The following is a 16,161-nucleotide window of genomic DNA, read 5'->3' as shown; positions in this document are numbered from 1 at the left end:
TGAACCTTAGTCTTGGCCCCAGTCTTACCGCCTTCCAGCTCAACCTCAATGCTGCGCGGGGATAGAGTGTTCTAACAAGCTAGCCATCATGGCTTCTGATGATGGGTTTGGTCCTCGAAAGAGGCGTAGGCTTGGTCCTCCTGGGACAAATCCCTATGTCCTTAGATCTCTCTTTGAGAATGTTCCGGTGGAGACCGAGGACAACCGCGACGTTTACATCACCTGTGTTGAATACTGGGGTAAGCTATCAATGACGGAAGCTCGGGCGAGTTGCCTGCTAACAAGGAACTGGTAGATGAGAACCTATACATTGGAACTTCTGCTGCAGAAATTTTACATTTTGTCTGTCTTCCACCTGCCTCCGACGATGATTCAAACGAGCCCACGTTTATACTGGCATCGCGGCTGCCTATCCCATTCCAAGCTACGCCCTTGAACAGCGATCAGTATGGTGTTCAACAAATAGTCATCCTCGCATCAGTGAATAAAGCCTGTGTGCTGTGCAATGGTACCGTTACATTTTATATGTTACCGGAGCTAAGTCCAGCATTTGGCAATACCAAAGTCAACCACTGTCGATGGATCGGTGGGGTGGATCTGGATAGGAACGCCGAATCCGAGGGAAATCCGGTCGTCATGATTGCGGCACAGAATAATATTATGCTGGTGCAGATTGGGGAGGAGGCTCGTCGCATAAAGAAGATCGGGTTTCCCGGGTGCCTGGTCGCAGCTCGTAGAGGTACCATTGCATGCGCCGCTGATTCGCATTCATATTCGTTGCTTGAGGTTGAGCATCAGCAAAAGATCCCTCTATTTTCCATCTCGTCTTCAAATGAAGTCTTCGAATCCGGACAGGTGGAGGATATTGTCCCAGGTCCTCAGACTCCCCCTGAAGCGATCTCCCTCATCATCGTACCCAAGCTCTCCCCCCAGCGATTCACATGGACACGGCAGAAGTAGCAGTCTAAATGCATTTGTGGGTAGTATGCTTCAGCCGCATGCACAGACGCCTCAACAAACCCAAGCACCATCACCAACTGGAACTCCAGATCCCTTCACTGCGACCGGGACCCCCCGACGATCGAGCTCAGAAGAAAGAGAAGATGAACCCTCTCAGAAGAAGAATGAAGATAGTCCAGTATCCGACTCTTCGCCCGCAACTTTTGAGAGTGCAAAGCCATTGCCACCGTTACCGCCGAAACAAGTCTCAAAGCAGTTGCAACCTCACGTGGTGTCCCCGACACCCTCTGAATTTCTTCTTGTAACTGGAAACAAAGAAACAGAGCCCGGCGTAGGTATGTTTGTAGATCTCGATGGAGAAGTTGTGCGGGGTACAATCAATTTTCATCGATATCCAAAGTCTGTTGTCATTGATGCTGGCGAAGACGACCAATCTCTCCAGCCAGACAACGATTCTAAGGACGAGTTTGTGCTTGCTGTAATTGAAGAAGGCGAGGGAGGAAGTCGACTGGAAATTCAACGTTGGCTCGACGACCCAGCAGAGATCGAGCGCCAAAAGAGATGGCTAGATGTGCCCTCGTCAGAAAAGACCAATCCGGTTGGCTTGAGGCATACTATTAGTCCCAGTCACATTAACCTCGAGGATATCGGGAAGCTTTTACGAATGACTCCCCTGAAAACCCCATTGCTCACACCACGTGCTCCAAGTGCAGACCCTCGAACGGAGGCATCCATCGAGCATCTTCAGAGAGAGAAAGAATTGTTCGAATCACAGGAATTAACAGCCAATGTTGCTTCCAAGAAAAATGAACCAGGATCAGACTCAGAGGCGCAACGAATGGCCGAAGAAGCAAAATTTGCAGGTGGCTTAGGAAAACTACAAAGCAGTCTCATACTCTGGTCAGGCTCACAGATATGGCGCTTAGTAAAGAATCCATTGGTGATTCAGCTTGAGGATTCACTGCAGCAAGCCCTCCAAACCAATGACAGTGGTCATATTACTCTGCAAAGGGATTCTGTCATGACGTTGATAACGGCAATCCAGGACATTGAACCTCAAAATGAGTCCGAATTTATTGGACTTGGCTATCTGAAGCAAAAGGCAAGCCTTTTGTTATTTGGTGATCTTCTCTCCATTCATCCGGACCTTCGAAGCAACTCAGTGATCAGGGGCACTGAACAAGCACTGGAGGCTGGTAATTTAGATCCTCGTTTAGCCCTCCTTTTCATCCCACTTCTCCAATGTGAGGTTCTTAAAGGGCCTCAAGGCATCTGGATTCATTCCGGCCTCGCAACTATGACAGACAAGTATATCAAACAAGTGGAAAAGATAAACAACGAGCTTTCCAGGCCGGCTGCCACTCAAGGCCCTGTTTTGAATATGCTGAAGCGATTCCTATTTTCTTGGCAACAGAAGAGAGGTTATGGCAGTATTACAGATGAGACATATGTCCTGGATAGCACTGATGCCGCTCTTCTCCACTTGGTCTTGGAACAGGATGCCCACCTAGGTCAGGAGCAACGAACAGACTCACAGACTCGTGCTGAGTTGCATCGGCTGGTTGATCATTGGAAAGGAAAATTTGATCGAGCCGTGGCACTTTTGGAACAGTACAAAAGACTTTACCTTCTGAGTCGCCTTTACCAAGGCCAGAAGATGATTCGTAATGTTCTTCGGACATGGCGAAGAATCGTCGACGGAGAGCCGGATGCTGGTGGAGAACTCACCGCACCAGGCGTTGAGGTACAGATGCGTAGGTATCTGGTTAATATCAAGAATGTACAGCTGGTGGAAGAATATGGCTCCTGGCTTGCCGGACGAAACCCTAGCCTGGGAGTCCAGATATTCGCGGATAACTCTAGCCGCGTGCGACTCGAGCCCGCAGATGTGGTCATCTTGCTCAAGGAGCGCGCGCCTAATGCTGTCCAAGTTTATCTGGAGCATTTGGTCTTTGTTAAGAATGTGAGTTGAGCGTTACCAAACGTCTCTTAGTGGGATAAAAATACTAACAGAGCTACAGTACACCCAATATGCCGATGATCTCATCTCATACTACTTGGATGAGGTCATATCTGTACTTGAGTCCTCACCCGCGGCGCGGACTTCGCTCTCAGAGTCATACTCCACATATCGAGCTTTGGCTCCACCAAAGCCGACATACTTGAACTTCATCACTGAAAACACACCAGATGAGCCATGGTGGCATTCTCGACTTCGTTTACTGCAGCTGCTGGGCGGCACCTCTGGCACACAATTCTCCTCAACGCCTCTACCTTCTGGCATCACTTACTCTATCCCTAACGTGCTGGCACGTATTGAGCCCTTCCAAGACGATCTAGTTTCGGAGAGCATTATCTTGGACGGTCTTCAAGGCCACCACCGCGCGGCGCTACGTCTCCTCACTCACGGTCTGGGTGACTACGACTCCGCTATCCGGTACTGCCTTTTTGGTGGTCCGCGAAGTTCGACCGCTTCTAATAGTACACAGCCGGAGCTTGCAGATCGCGACTTGCAATCCGAGCTTTTCCGTGACCTTCTCGATGAATTTTTACAGATCCAAGATCTTTCCGATCGTATCGAGAGAACTAGTGATCTTCTCGCCCGCTTTGCTGCGTGGTTTGATGTGCGTGAAGTTTTGGACTTAGTTCCCGAGGATTGGAGTGTCGATATCCTGGGCGGTTTCCTAGTGCATGTATTCCGGACACTTGTCTCCCAGACCCGGGAGTCTCGCATTGAACGGGCTCTTAGTGCTGGTCTCAACCTGCGCATTGGGGTTGAATACAACGATAGCATGGAAAAATCGGGGCCTTGGGTAGAGGACGGGGAAGGTGTTCGGCGTCTGAAGGGTGGTGCTGCTACACTGCCAGTAGCCCTGGCTGATGGTGCTCATGTTGAAGATGATGAAGAGTTTGGGGAGGTGGTGTCGCCTGGAGCTGGAGACGAATAGAGCATGACTCGTACTCTACAGAGAATCTTATGATACCTATGCAATTTTACTTGTTTTATAACGACCAAGCGAAGTGTATTCTCTACAAGTCCATGATCCTTTTAAGTCTGTTTTTCTATCGAACTTGAGAAGTCGGCGATGTTGTAGTCATCTTGCATTTCTTTCCTAGGATCTCCCAAGGAGTCCTTGGATCATGTATGGAGCGAGGTCTTTATCATACATTACGTCCCATGTGAACAGATAAAAGAAAAAGAAAAGTTTTCATGGAGGATTCGTTCCCTTCGTAGCTCTCGATGAGCGCGCACTCCGCGCAGGAGCCCAGATTCATCTTTCTTAATTGCGGCCACTCCTCGGGCCACCAGATGACTGGCATTCATTGCTTAATTGAGATAATGATCCCTTACTCCTCGGGCTGCACAAATGGGTTAGGAATCTCCTCACTGCCATCAGCGGGCGAGATGAGCACGATCAGTGTGCCACGGGCCACGATCAGACCCAATGAGCGGGTTGTCTGGTTACCCTCGTCATCTAGCAAATTGGTTAGTACACGACTAGAGTTGATATCTGAAGAATAGTTAGACTTACCCCGCATCGACTCCTTGACGTCGTCCAAGACAAGGTTCATCAGCTGATCATATCCCTTGAGAATTCCGGTGACTAGATAGAAGGGTCATCAGCAATCAGCATCAAAATCATAGGCAGCTGCATGTATATCCGGATTTGATATGAAATCGTCATGCGGCATAAAACAAGGGACCCACCTTCACGACCGCCATTGAACTTCACCTGGACTTCCTTGTCCATATACTTGTTCAGATCAAGGATGTTCTCCTTCTTGGGCTTCTCTTGCGCACCGCCACCACCGCCACTTTTCTGTTGAGGCTGACGGCCACCACCACGGCCACCACGACCACCTCGGAATGAACCACGTTCAGACATGTTTAAGCGGGGGGTGATGTCAAATGGGTATTAGAAAAAAAAAAAGAAGAAATTAAAATTGCTCAGAATCCAGCTAAGCCCAGTTAGGAGAGGAAGACCGGAAGTACAGGGTAAGGGGGACGAGATGATGGGGTTCAGATAGGTGATGGAAGGAGCTTCTGGATATGAGGGATTTTTAGCGTGTTGTGTTCTGTTCTGCTGTGACACGATAAAAGCTCTCCAGTCCACCTGCACACTGTTATCGGGTTGCTTCCGCCCAATGGATTTCCCGCTGTTACGGTAATATTACCGTCACCGGGAATGTCTAGAGGGGCGGAACCCGGTAATTCATGCCTGAAGGATTGGGCACACTATCATCTAGGCATCCATAATACAAAACTATGAAGATTCCAAGGTTGTGACGAGTTTCATGTTTATCCCTTCTTTTTAAGTCAAGTGGACTCCTCGGAAAAAAAGGCTTATTTGCAGTGATCGGCAATAAATCGTGTTTTGGCCATGATGAGATAGATGGCTACCTATCGTATACAGCTGCTCTAGTGTGCACGGGGACTCGAGCATGGGCTGCCCATGCCTCCAGCGGAAACCCCCGGCGGGACTCCGCTGCCTCTGGTTGGACTAGTTCGACCGCTCTGTGGTTGACAGGCTTGTTCATTGGTCGTCCTCTCTTTTTAGTGGTAATATATAGTGGTGAGACATGCTTAACAAGCTTCTTAAACCAATTCCACGGGACCTCGTACACCACTTGTACACACTTCGTAGACCCGCCCCATTTGTACTTGCGCTCCGCCCTGTCTCCGCCGGAACTGAATCTGGTAGCCTGACCCGCCCCTGTTCTAAATCCCTCGTCCCTCACAAGCCTTTTTTTCTTTTTCGCGTCTTTGTTGTTACCTTTCCCAACCACCATCACCTCTGACACCTTTGGTCAATACTTACATCCTGCAACGTCTCAGACCTGGAAATAAGCTATCCTTGCTGCCGCCGGGTAATTCCCACCATGGAGTCCCGCAACGCGATGGCCGAGCCATCTAACAAACGGCCTCGGTCTCCGACTGGCGACCACGCGCCGCAGTCGAAAGTCCCCAAAATGCATTCTAATCACCTTCAAATCAACTATCTTGCTCGCCAATACCCTGATAACCTTCCTCTGGTCGGCGCCGATGATACCATGCCTGCGATCATTCACCTGATCGCCGAGTACGATGGAGTCCTCCACCGCCATGAGAGTATTGCTGGGAACCTCGGCGCATGTCCTCTGGGTCCTATTCTGATCAAGCGCTTCGAGCGCCTGTTCGATGGACCTCCAAAGGTGCTTAAGTCGCATGGTAAAGATGGACCTACGGTTACTTGGCTGGATGTGGTTGAGTTCGCCAAAAACAAGCCAGAGCAATTCAATCTAGAGAAGTCTCGCAATGGAGTGCGCGTCTGCCAATTCTACACAAAGCAGTGTCGCGTGGAGATCAGTGAGGAGGACTTTGTGTTGATTGCTTCGGGCATGCCTCAAAAGATGATTCCCCCGCAGCCGATCAGCGAAGATGAGGAGAAGGAACTGGGCGCATTGGAGATACTGGAGAAGAACCTTCAGCAAATTATCCAGATGGCCGACCAAGGTAAGCTTTGGGCGTTCATACTACGATATACTGCGGTTATAGAATACTAATCCCTCTTTGTTTAGTGTCTGCGCGAGCTCGCCAACTCAGTTACCGCTTGAAGAACCGCCGCACTGCCATTGTGAGTCGCCGAGAGAATGATGCAACTCTTAAACCCCGTTCTACTGGAGAACCTTGGCGCGACCTCAACCGCCAGCCTGTCTCGGCGCACAATGGACGTTCATCTCAGGCGTCACCTCTCGGCAGCGGTTTTGTCGCTGTGAACGCTGCCAACCCAGCTCGGCCTGACGCCGAGGCCGCCGAAGACCACCCCCAGTTTGCATTCTCTCACTCCAATACCGAGAATATCACAATCATAAATGGCACTTCCATCAAAGGCGCATCACCCACTACTCGTGCCGATCTGATGAAAAAGTTCTTTACTACAGCCGATCGCCAGGCACGTGGCTACGAGGATACAGCTCCGGCTCCAGCTACTACGCCTAACCCTCTACAACGTCCTCTACCACAACCCGCCGAAGCACCAGAATACAACCCCACAACCAATCCCTACAACACAGCCTCAACACCAGTAGCCATACCAAGCACTCCATCTTCTCTCCTTCCACCCCCAAAAGCCAGTAGCCAGGAAAAAGACGACGGCGGCCCATTCAAGCTGGAAATGGTAGCCCGCATGGATGAGCTCCAGCGCGGTGAGCGTGTTGTACCACCCTGCGATCGATGCCGTCGGCTTCACATGGACTGTCTCAAGAATCTAACTGCATGCATGGGCTGCACAAAGAAACATGCGAAGTGTTCCTGGCGTGATGTGAAGGAAGATGAACTCCGTACGGTCTGGGCATCAAGCTCATCGCGTACCCGAGAGAGAATGGACAGTGACCACGCAAGTTTCCAACAAAGAACCTCCCCAGCTGCTACAACCTCAGCTGCTACAACCTCAGCAGAACGACACGAACCCTTTGACCCTGTTTATGCCCATCATACCCGTCGTGAATCTGCACCCAGTGCTTCTCAAATTACCCCGAAGTCTGCTGCGCCTGTTAAACTTCCTTCTCAGAATAACTCGCCTCGCAGAGCAGTGAGTGAGACGGAGGGTGGCCAGTCGCACCATGGTCCTGCTCAAAATGCGTCGGATGAGGACCCTGATGCTAATCAGCGATTGATGCAAGCTATTCTTGATACCGTGGATCATCATAAGCGGGTTGCGGCTGCTGTGCAGGAGAAAGAACGAGGTGTCGAGCGTGGACCAGACCGAGGACCAGACCGTGGAGATGTATCTCATGATTGAGACGCTGATCGCTAGAGAGATCGAGATAATGACCGTGACCGAGACCGTGACCGTGACCGTGACCGTGAACTACGACTGGTTCCATCTTGATGCCAGTATCCATGCCACTGATTGATTTTTGTTGTTCTGATATGCTAGCGGGCGAATTTGGGTGGGGTCTATTGAGCGTAACTGATATCCACTGCCTGAACATGTGTTTTATTGATTCCCCTGGAGGCATATTGTCTATCTGCAAATGTACACTATCAAAAATTGATTTTATGAACTAGTAAACTCGCATTCTAGTATGACTAGTAGGGCTAATAGGCCATTGCCAGTGCGCACCATGAACATTTAAAGCTTATATTGCGAGGCACTTCCAGATGCCTATTTGAGGAAATGTTCACATCAATCGCTTTTGAATGTTCCTCCTATCTTGTTGCGATCCATGCCCGTGGCCCAACTCTAGTCTGAAACCTTGCTGTCCTATACATCCGACGGAACTATGGATTATGTAAGGCCTGAAGTTAGTTATAACTAATACCTCATTGAGATACTCTATCATCTATAGATATCTGTGCTACCCCAGATTCAAATGTTCCCCGCACGGAGCGGATATACATTAATCTTGGGCGTCGATCAGTTTCTTATTCGGTTAAAAATTAGCCATTGATTATAGATGTATCACTTCTTCTTACTATCAAACTTCGGATATACATCAGCCGTGTTCCATATGATGATATAGTCCCCACTTTATTATGCTTAGGATATGCTGACCAAGATCAAAAAATCCTAAGGTTATTTCTGTTCTGGAGAAGCCGGCTATATTCTCATCCACAGTGTGATCTCATAGATTACCTAGGTATGGATAGCTTCGAGTCTTATTCTCATTCTCCATATAGATCAATGTCATTTTCATTTAGAACTAATGCAAGTCCTGCAATTGAAGTCAACATTTGAGAACTCCCATCGGCATAGATAGCTCGCCCTATTGCCGGGTCCGACGGGAGTACAGTAATTCCGCCGCGTTAAGTGGGCGGGGCAGAGTCTGCGGGGTGAAACTCAACAGCTAGTTAGATGCAAGCAAAAAAAATATGAACGAACCAAGTGGTGCAAATCATTCGAAATTTAGCATTACCTGATCCATTATTCATAGAAAAAGTAGCCCCCCCTCCACCATACACATTCCCGCCCGATTTGCCGACAAGGGAGTAAATCCGGTCCGGAATGACTTTATGACGATATAAACGCACCCCGGATTTCCTTCATTTATCTCAATTCAACTTGTTCATTTCTTCTCCTGTAGTTTATCTCTATATCCAATTTCAAAAATACAATTCACAATGGATCCCTCCAAGGTTAATATCCCTCCTATGAAAGACTTGACAGTCGACAACATCACCGAAAATGTCCACACAATCAACTCCCTCTGCGAAGACCAGCGCATGAAATACATTCTCGAACGTCTAGTCACCCACCTCCACGACTTCGCCCGCGAAACCCGTCTCAGCAGTGAGGAATGGATGACCGGTTTGCGCTTCTTGACTGAAGTTGGTCAAATCTGCACAGAAGTGCGCCAGGAATTCATCCTTCTTTCCGATGTCCTCGGTCTCTCCATCCTTGTCGACTCAATCGATCACCCCAAGCCTGTCGGTTCCACCGAAGGAACCGTCCTCGGTCCCTTTCACACCCACGATGCGGAGGAGATGCCAGCTGGAGATTCCATGTCGCATGACCCCAAGGGAGAGCCCTTGCTTGTTGTTTGTACATTGAAGGATATGCAGGGAAATCCTATCGATGACGTGAAGATTGATATCTGGGAGACGGATTCTACGGGCCACTATGATGTGCAGTATGCAGGACGTGAGGGTCCAGATGGTCGTTGCATTATGCGTTCCGATAAGGAGGGTGTCTTCTGGTTTAAGGCCATTACGCCTGTGCCTTACCCTATTCCCCATGATGGACCTGTTGGACGGTTGTTGAAGAAGCTGCACCGTCACCCGTACCGCCCTTCGCATATGCATTTCATGTTCCAGAAGCCTGGTTATGATCATTTGATTACGTATGTTTACTGCGATTGCTTCCCTTTTTCTCCCTCTTGAGCTTTGTTGTACTTGTTCTGACATCCTTACTAGCGCTCTCTACCTCCGTGGTGACCCTTACGAGACCTCCGATGCCGTCTTCGGTGTGAAGGATTCCCTTACCGTCGATATTGGCAAGGCTGGACCTGAGGTCGCGAAGAAATATAACGTGCCTGAGGGTCATGCCCTCCTCACCTACGACTTTGTTCTGGTGAGTGACGCCGAGACATTCGAATTGCGTTCGGAGAACTCCAAAATTGCTCTTGACAAGCTGGGCCGGAAGGTCAAGATTATTAACGGACTCCCTGTGCCGGATCTGGATTAAATCTGAAGAATTATATACTTGAAATGTGGACAAATGGGAACTATAGGCACAAATGTGATATCCGTACTTGATGACCTTGCACATGTGAGATTCGATTGTTTCTGATACCTCGTAAATGGATTAATGATACACTGCATTGTATCATGTCATTCTATAACTAAAGTTATTTCTTGTAAAGAGAAAGGAGCATCGCCGCTCAACCCGATTGTGTCTCCTCAATTCCAAAAATATCCGAACTTCCTATTCAGAACACTACCACTGGACGCAATTGCCTTGATTGCTTCCTATTCTATTTGAAAAACGACGTTTGTACCACAATAACCAACCTACCGCACCATCAGTGCGTCCGAACGTGCCGAATATGGCTATTCGTCGCATCTTCCTTGCCGCTCGGAAGTTAGTGCGACCTTGAGCACTTCATTAACAGGCAGAGCGGCAGTCCCAGTATTTCTGAATCATTTGAGAAAATCAACACTTCCAATATGAGGTCGATACTATTTCTTTCTATAGCGATCTCGATCTGCTCCGCTCTCGTGATTCCAGATCAAGAGGCTGTTCTTGATACCTTTTGGAAGACTTCGCCCGATACAGAGAGATCGTCTTACAAAAAGCTACTCGCTAATGAGCCCGACTCTGAAAATCGGGTTCAGCTTGACACCGAGTCACTATGGGGAACTTTCGCATCTCAAGTTGAGCCGGTGCGAGGCTCAGCTGTTTACCCAGCTTCAGGTTTGCTGGAATACGATGGGCTTAGCAAGAGTATGAAAGTATTCAGCAATAAAGAATACAGCAAAGATGACCTTATGACACATGATGAAGACTCATTCCCTGGTCCTGGTCCTGGTCCACGACCTCATCCAGGTTATCCAGGTCAAAGACCACCACATCCAGGTCCTGGATACCCACACCATGGACCATGTGATAACCCAGCTCTATGTCCCGGAAACAGGACAATCTGGGAGCTGATCAGCCAAAGTCATAGAACAGCACGCTTAGCAGAGATGATCAGGAACGACGATGAGCTGGTCAAGTTACTCAGCAATGCGAGTGCGAATTACACGCTCTTCGCACCAACAAATCGAGCATTGGATCGATTAATGACTCACTTCGACCTACCATCCATTGCAAGTATTTTACGGTATCATGTTATACTTGGAAGAGCGTCTTGGGAGGATCTACGGGCTTATAGACATCAGACACTCGCTACTACTTTGAGTGCGTCTACATTGGGTCAGGGGAAAGGTTCAAGTTTGGATACGCAGAAGAAGAAGAAGAAAAGAAAGGACGATGATGATGATAAGGAGAAGGACAAATATAGGGATCATCTACAGCGACTTCGAGTTGATGCAATTCGAGACTCGGTCTTGTTAAACGGAGCGAGTGAGATCATTGCCGGGAATATTGTAAGTGATACTTCATCTTTCTACTCTCAAATTGCATACCCAATCTACCAATTGAACATCAATTTTGCTTTATTCAAAAATGAGACCCTTGAACGTCAACTCGTCACTAACATGATCAGATCGCATCAAACGGCATAATTCACCACATCGATATACCACTAACTCCACCTCCAAATACAAGTACTCTTCTCAGGCTCCTTCCAGAACACTTTAGCACATTTACATTTGCCCTCTCGAAATCAAACCTGGAGCCTCATTTCGACGCTACGAATCGACACGGTGGAACAACCTTCGCACCAACAAATAGTGCCTTCCGGGCCCTAGGACCGCGCATAAATGGGTTCTTGTTCTCGCCGCAGGGAGAAGAGTGTCTGCGTGCTTTACTTCAGTATCACATTGTACCGGATCATACTATCTATTCTGATGCAATTTATGTGGATAGAGAGACGGCGGAGGAATTTATCAGAGGTAGTGGACATCATGGTCGAAAGCCTGGAAGAGGGCATCGTCGAAATCCTGAAGGTAGGAAGGGTCGGTATCCTGTTGTTCATGTGGATTCGTCGACATTGCTAGAGGGTTATGATATCAGTATGGATATTATGCGACAGGGATGGAATACTGAAGTAAGGATTAATGGGTTCTGGGAGCCGCGTATTGTTGATTTACTAGCTGGGGATGGGGTTATACATGTGGTGGATCAAATATTGATCCCACCGAAAACAGTGGGTAGCCGGGTAAAAGGCAAAACAACTCATGAGGAACAGCTGGGAATGCTTACTGAGGGATTGGAGAACTGTGGGAGGATTAGGAATCCTAGGATCGAGCTATAGGATCATTATTGAGCACATCTACGCATGCTTTGTTCTACGTCGATTATATCTACCAGAATGCAAAATTTGAAATGGATTTCTTCATTCTTTATCAGTGTATGTTTCCATGAGATGTGCGATGAAGCATTGTGGAGTAAAAAGAAAAATGGTAGCGAGACGAATGGGATGCCTCTGGGAGGCTGCAGGATCAGCCTGGAGCCGGCTATGGATAGCTCCGGGTGGGAAATGCATGTCAAAAGAAGATTGGGAAACATGTCAGCGAGAAAGTCGTTCACAGGTCATATCATTCGCTCCAAGAATCCAGCAAACATAGAGTGGCACAAAAGCTGGATCTTCGAGGAGCTTAATGAAGCCTTCTTGCTGGCTTCATCAATGCCTGGAAGGAAGATTCAAGCGCTTTCTTCACCTCCTTGTAGCTGACAATAAAGCAGCTTTGCTCATCCCGACTCACAAGAGTGACCTTCTCATCACTGCCGGCGTCGAGCTTATTCAAGCAAGTTAACACATGACCCAAGTCAACCACTGGTTCTCCTTGAGCATCAACCTGGTGAAAGACATAGTCTCGGAAGATCTTCAAGAAGTAACGCTCCCCATTCTCAGACCATTGACGATCATGTTCGTATTCTGGACGTTCGTTGATGAAGTTCAACTTCGTCATAAGACGCACTAAACGACCATTCTCAAGCTCGCGGCTAAGATCGGATGTGAGTTGGTCATCAAGGTGAAGAGCGGAATCGAAAGTCGACATCAACTGCGAGGAAATCCCGGTGATGAAGGTGTCAATGTTTCGCTCTTGGTCCTTTTGCAGTGCGCTCAGCAGCCAAAAGACGGAGTTTTTCATTTGCGGGCTATATGCCCGGGAGAAGTGGTCCATAGCCTTTGTTTGGTGGTGCATAACGTTGGGCGAGTTTGCACCAAGGGTGAGAATCAATTGACCGAAGTTAACGAGATCCTGCCTTTGCAAATCTGCGATGGGCCTTTGGGTGTCAAACTGGACCACGTCGAGAATGGCACATGAGTTCAGGCGGACCCGATTCTTGCCTGTCAGAAGCACTTTGCTGGGTTCCAGGACGCGCGCGGCAAGACCATTGGTGTGGATCGCCTTCAGGGCATTGGCAATCTGGGTCATATAGCCCCAGAGAACCTGCTCGGCAATGGGCGTATTGTGACGACCCTGGAAACGGTTTCCAGAGCCCAGATGTTGCTCGGCTAATGTCTTGGAAAGGGGGTGGTAGTCGGTGACAAAGATCAGCGAGCTGTCTTGGAAGCTTCGACTAGTGAATGCATCATGGACTGTTACCACACTACCGCTGCAAACACGCTTCCAAGCCTGGACAGACCGAATAGCCTTCTCGTTTGTCAAGCGGAATCCTACGAGTCAGTTAGTTTGCAGGTCTTTCTTCGTATTCGTTTGGGTCATAAACATACCCTCCAGTCGACGGAGGACGTAGAAATTTCCATCCTTGCTTGATTGCGCCTTGTACACCCAGCTAGGATAGCCAAATGTTGCTGCATTCTTCTGATGACTCAAGTCCAAGGGTACAAGTGAGTGAAAGTAATCGACCTGGCCAGGAAGTTGTGTGTCTAAAAGGCATGTCAGCGGACTCGTTCCCATGAGTACTAGTTTTCGGTAGTGTGTAACCTACTGGGCAAGGTTTGTAAAGTAGCTGCCGCCTTCTTCTGCAGCTCTTCTCGGAAGTCGTTGGGGAGAAAAAGGTCATGGACGTTGCGTTGGTACCCAAGTGTATTCGAATTGTGAGGACCGATAGGGGCGTAGAGGTGATATTGGACCTGAGAAGGAGTTAGGACAGGGTCAATGGGGAGCAACATAAATTTTAGTATTCCACACATACCGGTTGTTGGAAGCCGGTTTGGTTTGCAAAGAATGTAGCTTGTCCGAGGGCGGCAGCAGTATCGTGGGCATATGGATTGGTAGATACAGGTCCAACAGCTGTGGTACCGGACAGAGGAGTCGATGATGTTACGAAAGGATCATATGCAGCTGACGCAGAAATAGCGCCGTTTCCATTACCCTGGAGAGATGCCTGATAGGAAGTGTCAGCGGGGTAAAAGCCAAGACTAGCGCTGCGGTATTTGTATTGATTCCATTCCGAGACTGATATAGGATCCCAGTCGTCGGATAAAGCATTTAAGCTTCTGCTGGAATGATTCTGGTGAGAAGCCAAGGATCCCAAACCCATTGTGGTGTATGATGGGACATAGTCGAGGACTTCTGAAATTATGTGGGGAAAAGAAAAGGGAAATAGAACGAGCGCGTCATGAAGTGCAAACAGGGAAGGAGCTATTGAAACATACCACATGACCATCATACACAGCAGGCACAAACTCCTGCACCTCTGTCCAATCTGGGGTTCCTGTTTCCTGTCGCATCGGCGTACTCGTGTTGGAGCCTTTTCCAGTCAGCGGGGATGACCATGGTTCTGGGTCAGAAGCCATACGGGATGCAGCAACTCGGGGTTGAAATGGGGCTGCGCTGGCGGCTTTGGGGGAGATTGTTGATTTCTTAGGTGCGGAGGTGCCGTTGCCAGACAAGAGAGAGGGGGTGAAGCTCGGTGAGTCCACGTTGAAACGTTTCTTATTGCTGATTTTGAGACCACTACCGTTAATAATCGGACATTGAAACCTGAGAATTTAAGAGAAATTACCTGTCCGACTGGTGTGTTGCATTGATTTTCAGCGGATCATGATTGAAAGCACAGCCTGGAAATCGATCAACATCAGATTTTCTACTCTACCACATTCCGATGCAAGATGGATTTACCTTTGTCTTCATAGCGACAACGACCATAGATTGTCACATTGCGACATAGCGTATCTTTCGCGTTCTCTGTGTTCCAGTCTTCAATCAGTATACTCATCCAATCATGATTTTTGTCCTTCTAGCCCAGCATTTTCATCCTCATATCCTCGGCCAAGGTTCACGACTCGAGCTAATTGCGACACACTCACCTCGGGTCTTCATTTTCGGCGATCCTGTAGTGCGACGGGCGTCGTCCAAAGCAGGCTTGCCGGAGGAGGCCATTATGGGCTGGCTGATACCGACGGGACGAAACAGGGCGGATCAGCGTGGTGAGATCTCCATTGAAACGGGATAAGCGACGAAAAGATTGAGTTGACCGAGAGGAAGCCACATTCCTTGGGATGTGACACTATCCTACGGCAGTTGGCAGTTTGCAGTTGGCGCGTCCCCAAGAGTAAGTTCCCAAGAGCTGATGGTTAAGGATCAATGAAGCAATGGACAAGGAGTGAGCGAGTCGATTCATCAATAAGGAGCACCACACCGATAAGGATATTGGATCCAATGCGGCTCCTCCCACCAGAATTCAGAGCTGATACAATCCAAAGAGACGCGGGGCGAAGATGAACTCGAAGGGGGCGCGTGCACGGACCAGGCGGTCAGGCCCGCGATCGAATTGAATCTACATCAAGTGCTTGACTTCTTTGAGCCATATCTAAGTTAGATGAACTATGGATCTGAATTTGAACACTTAGGTCTTGATATGTGCTATAAATTTATAATTTGTCCCTCTTTGACTGAAGGAATTAACTTATGTCAAGTTGCCAGTGGCTATTATTTTGGGTTGTCTCGTTTGTGGGCTATCTCCGAGTCTCGAAGCTACAAGCACTGCAGTGCATATCATACTCGTATTGCCACATAGGGCCGCCCTATATAACCCCGGGCCCCCAGCCACAGTGACTTCTAGTATATCTGCCCAGGATCCCAGATGTCTTATCATGGTAATAACAGCCCGGAATATATATTGAATTTCCCCATTAAAC

The 16,161-nt window shown here is 48.5% G+C and overlaps 6 protein-coding genes across 6 annotated transcripts; 4 read left to right on the top strand and 2 right to left on the bottom strand.

Moving 5' to 3' along the window:
- Positions 1–85: 85 nt before the first annotated feature.
- N7483_006770 (uncharacterized protein) lies at positions 86–3,908 on the top strand (the record flags this gene model as incomplete). The annotated part of the gene is made up of 4 exons (XM_057090207.1): positions 86–239; positions 296–912; positions 1,007–2,923; positions 2,982–3,908. Coding segments are annotated over 4 exons (3,615 nt in total), but the record flags the coding sequence as incomplete, so codon positions are not given.
- Positions 3,909–4,308: 400 nt separating this feature from the next.
- On the bottom strand, positions 4,309–4,847 carry N7483_006769 (U6 snRNA-associated Sm-like protein LSm7; the record flags this gene model as incomplete). The annotated part of the gene is made up of 3 exons (XM_057090206.1): positions 4,309–4,436; positions 4,494–4,565; positions 4,670–4,847. The coding sequence occupies 3 exons, from the start codon at positions 4,845–4,847 to the stop codon at positions 4,309–4,311; spliced, it is 378 nt and encodes a 125-aa protein (XP_056944947.1).
- A 994-nt stretch (positions 4,848–5,841) lies between these two features.
- Positions 5,842–7,742, top strand: N7483_006768 (Zn(II)2Cys6 transcription factor domain-containing protein; the record flags this gene model as incomplete). The annotated part of the gene is made up of 2 exons (XM_057090205.1): positions 5,842–6,454; positions 6,520–7,742. 2 exons carry the CDS (start codon positions 5,842–5,844, stop codon positions 7,740–7,742), a joined length of 1,836 nt encoding a protein of 611 aa, XP_056944946.1.
- Positions 7,743–9,064: 1,322 nt separating this feature from the next.
- On the top strand, positions 9,065–10,127 carry N7483_006767 (intradiol ring-cleavage dioxygenase; the record flags this gene model as incomplete). The annotated part of the gene is made up of 2 exons (XM_057090204.1): positions 9,065–9,783; positions 9,857–10,127. 2 exons carry the CDS (start codon positions 9,065–9,067, stop codon positions 10,125–10,127), a joined length of 990 nt encoding a protein of 329 aa, XP_056944945.1.
- Positions 10,128–10,488: 361 nt separating this feature from the next.
- N7483_006766 (fasciclin domain-containing protein) lies at positions 10,489–12,360 on the top strand (the record flags this gene model as incomplete). Its single annotated transcript, XM_057090203.1, has 3 exons — positions 10,489–10,523; positions 10,555–11,530; positions 11,650–12,360. The coding sequence occupies 3 exons, from the start codon at positions 10,489–10,491 to the stop codon at positions 12,358–12,360; spliced, it is 1,722 nt and encodes a 573-aa protein (XP_056944944.1).
- Positions 12,361–12,703: 343 nt separating this feature from the next.
- Positions 12,704–15,403, bottom strand: N7483_006765 (PAN-complex poly(A)-binding subunit PAN3; the record flags this gene model as incomplete). Its single annotated transcript, XM_057090202.1, has 8 exons — positions 12,704–13,731; positions 13,789–13,944; positions 14,007–14,151; positions 14,214–14,405; positions 14,677–14,977; positions 15,027–15,081; positions 15,143–15,208; positions 15,331–15,403. 8 exons carry the CDS (start codon positions 15,401–15,403, stop codon positions 12,704–12,706), a joined length of 2,016 nt encoding a protein of 671 aa, XP_056944943.1.
- Positions 15,404–16,161: the final 758 nt, after the last annotated feature.

Source organism: Penicillium malachiteum, assembly GCF_028827825.1.
Source record: "Penicillium malachiteum strain IBT 17515 chromosome Unknown utg000003l:1.0-4950554.0:1.0-4952489.0, whole genome shotgun sequence".
In the NCBI taxonomy this organism is placed as follows: Eukaryota; Fungi; Ascomycota; class Eurotiomycetes; order Eurotiales; family Aspergillaceae; genus Penicillium; species Penicillium malachiteum.
This window is presented reverse-complemented; position numbering and strand designations above follow the sequence as displayed.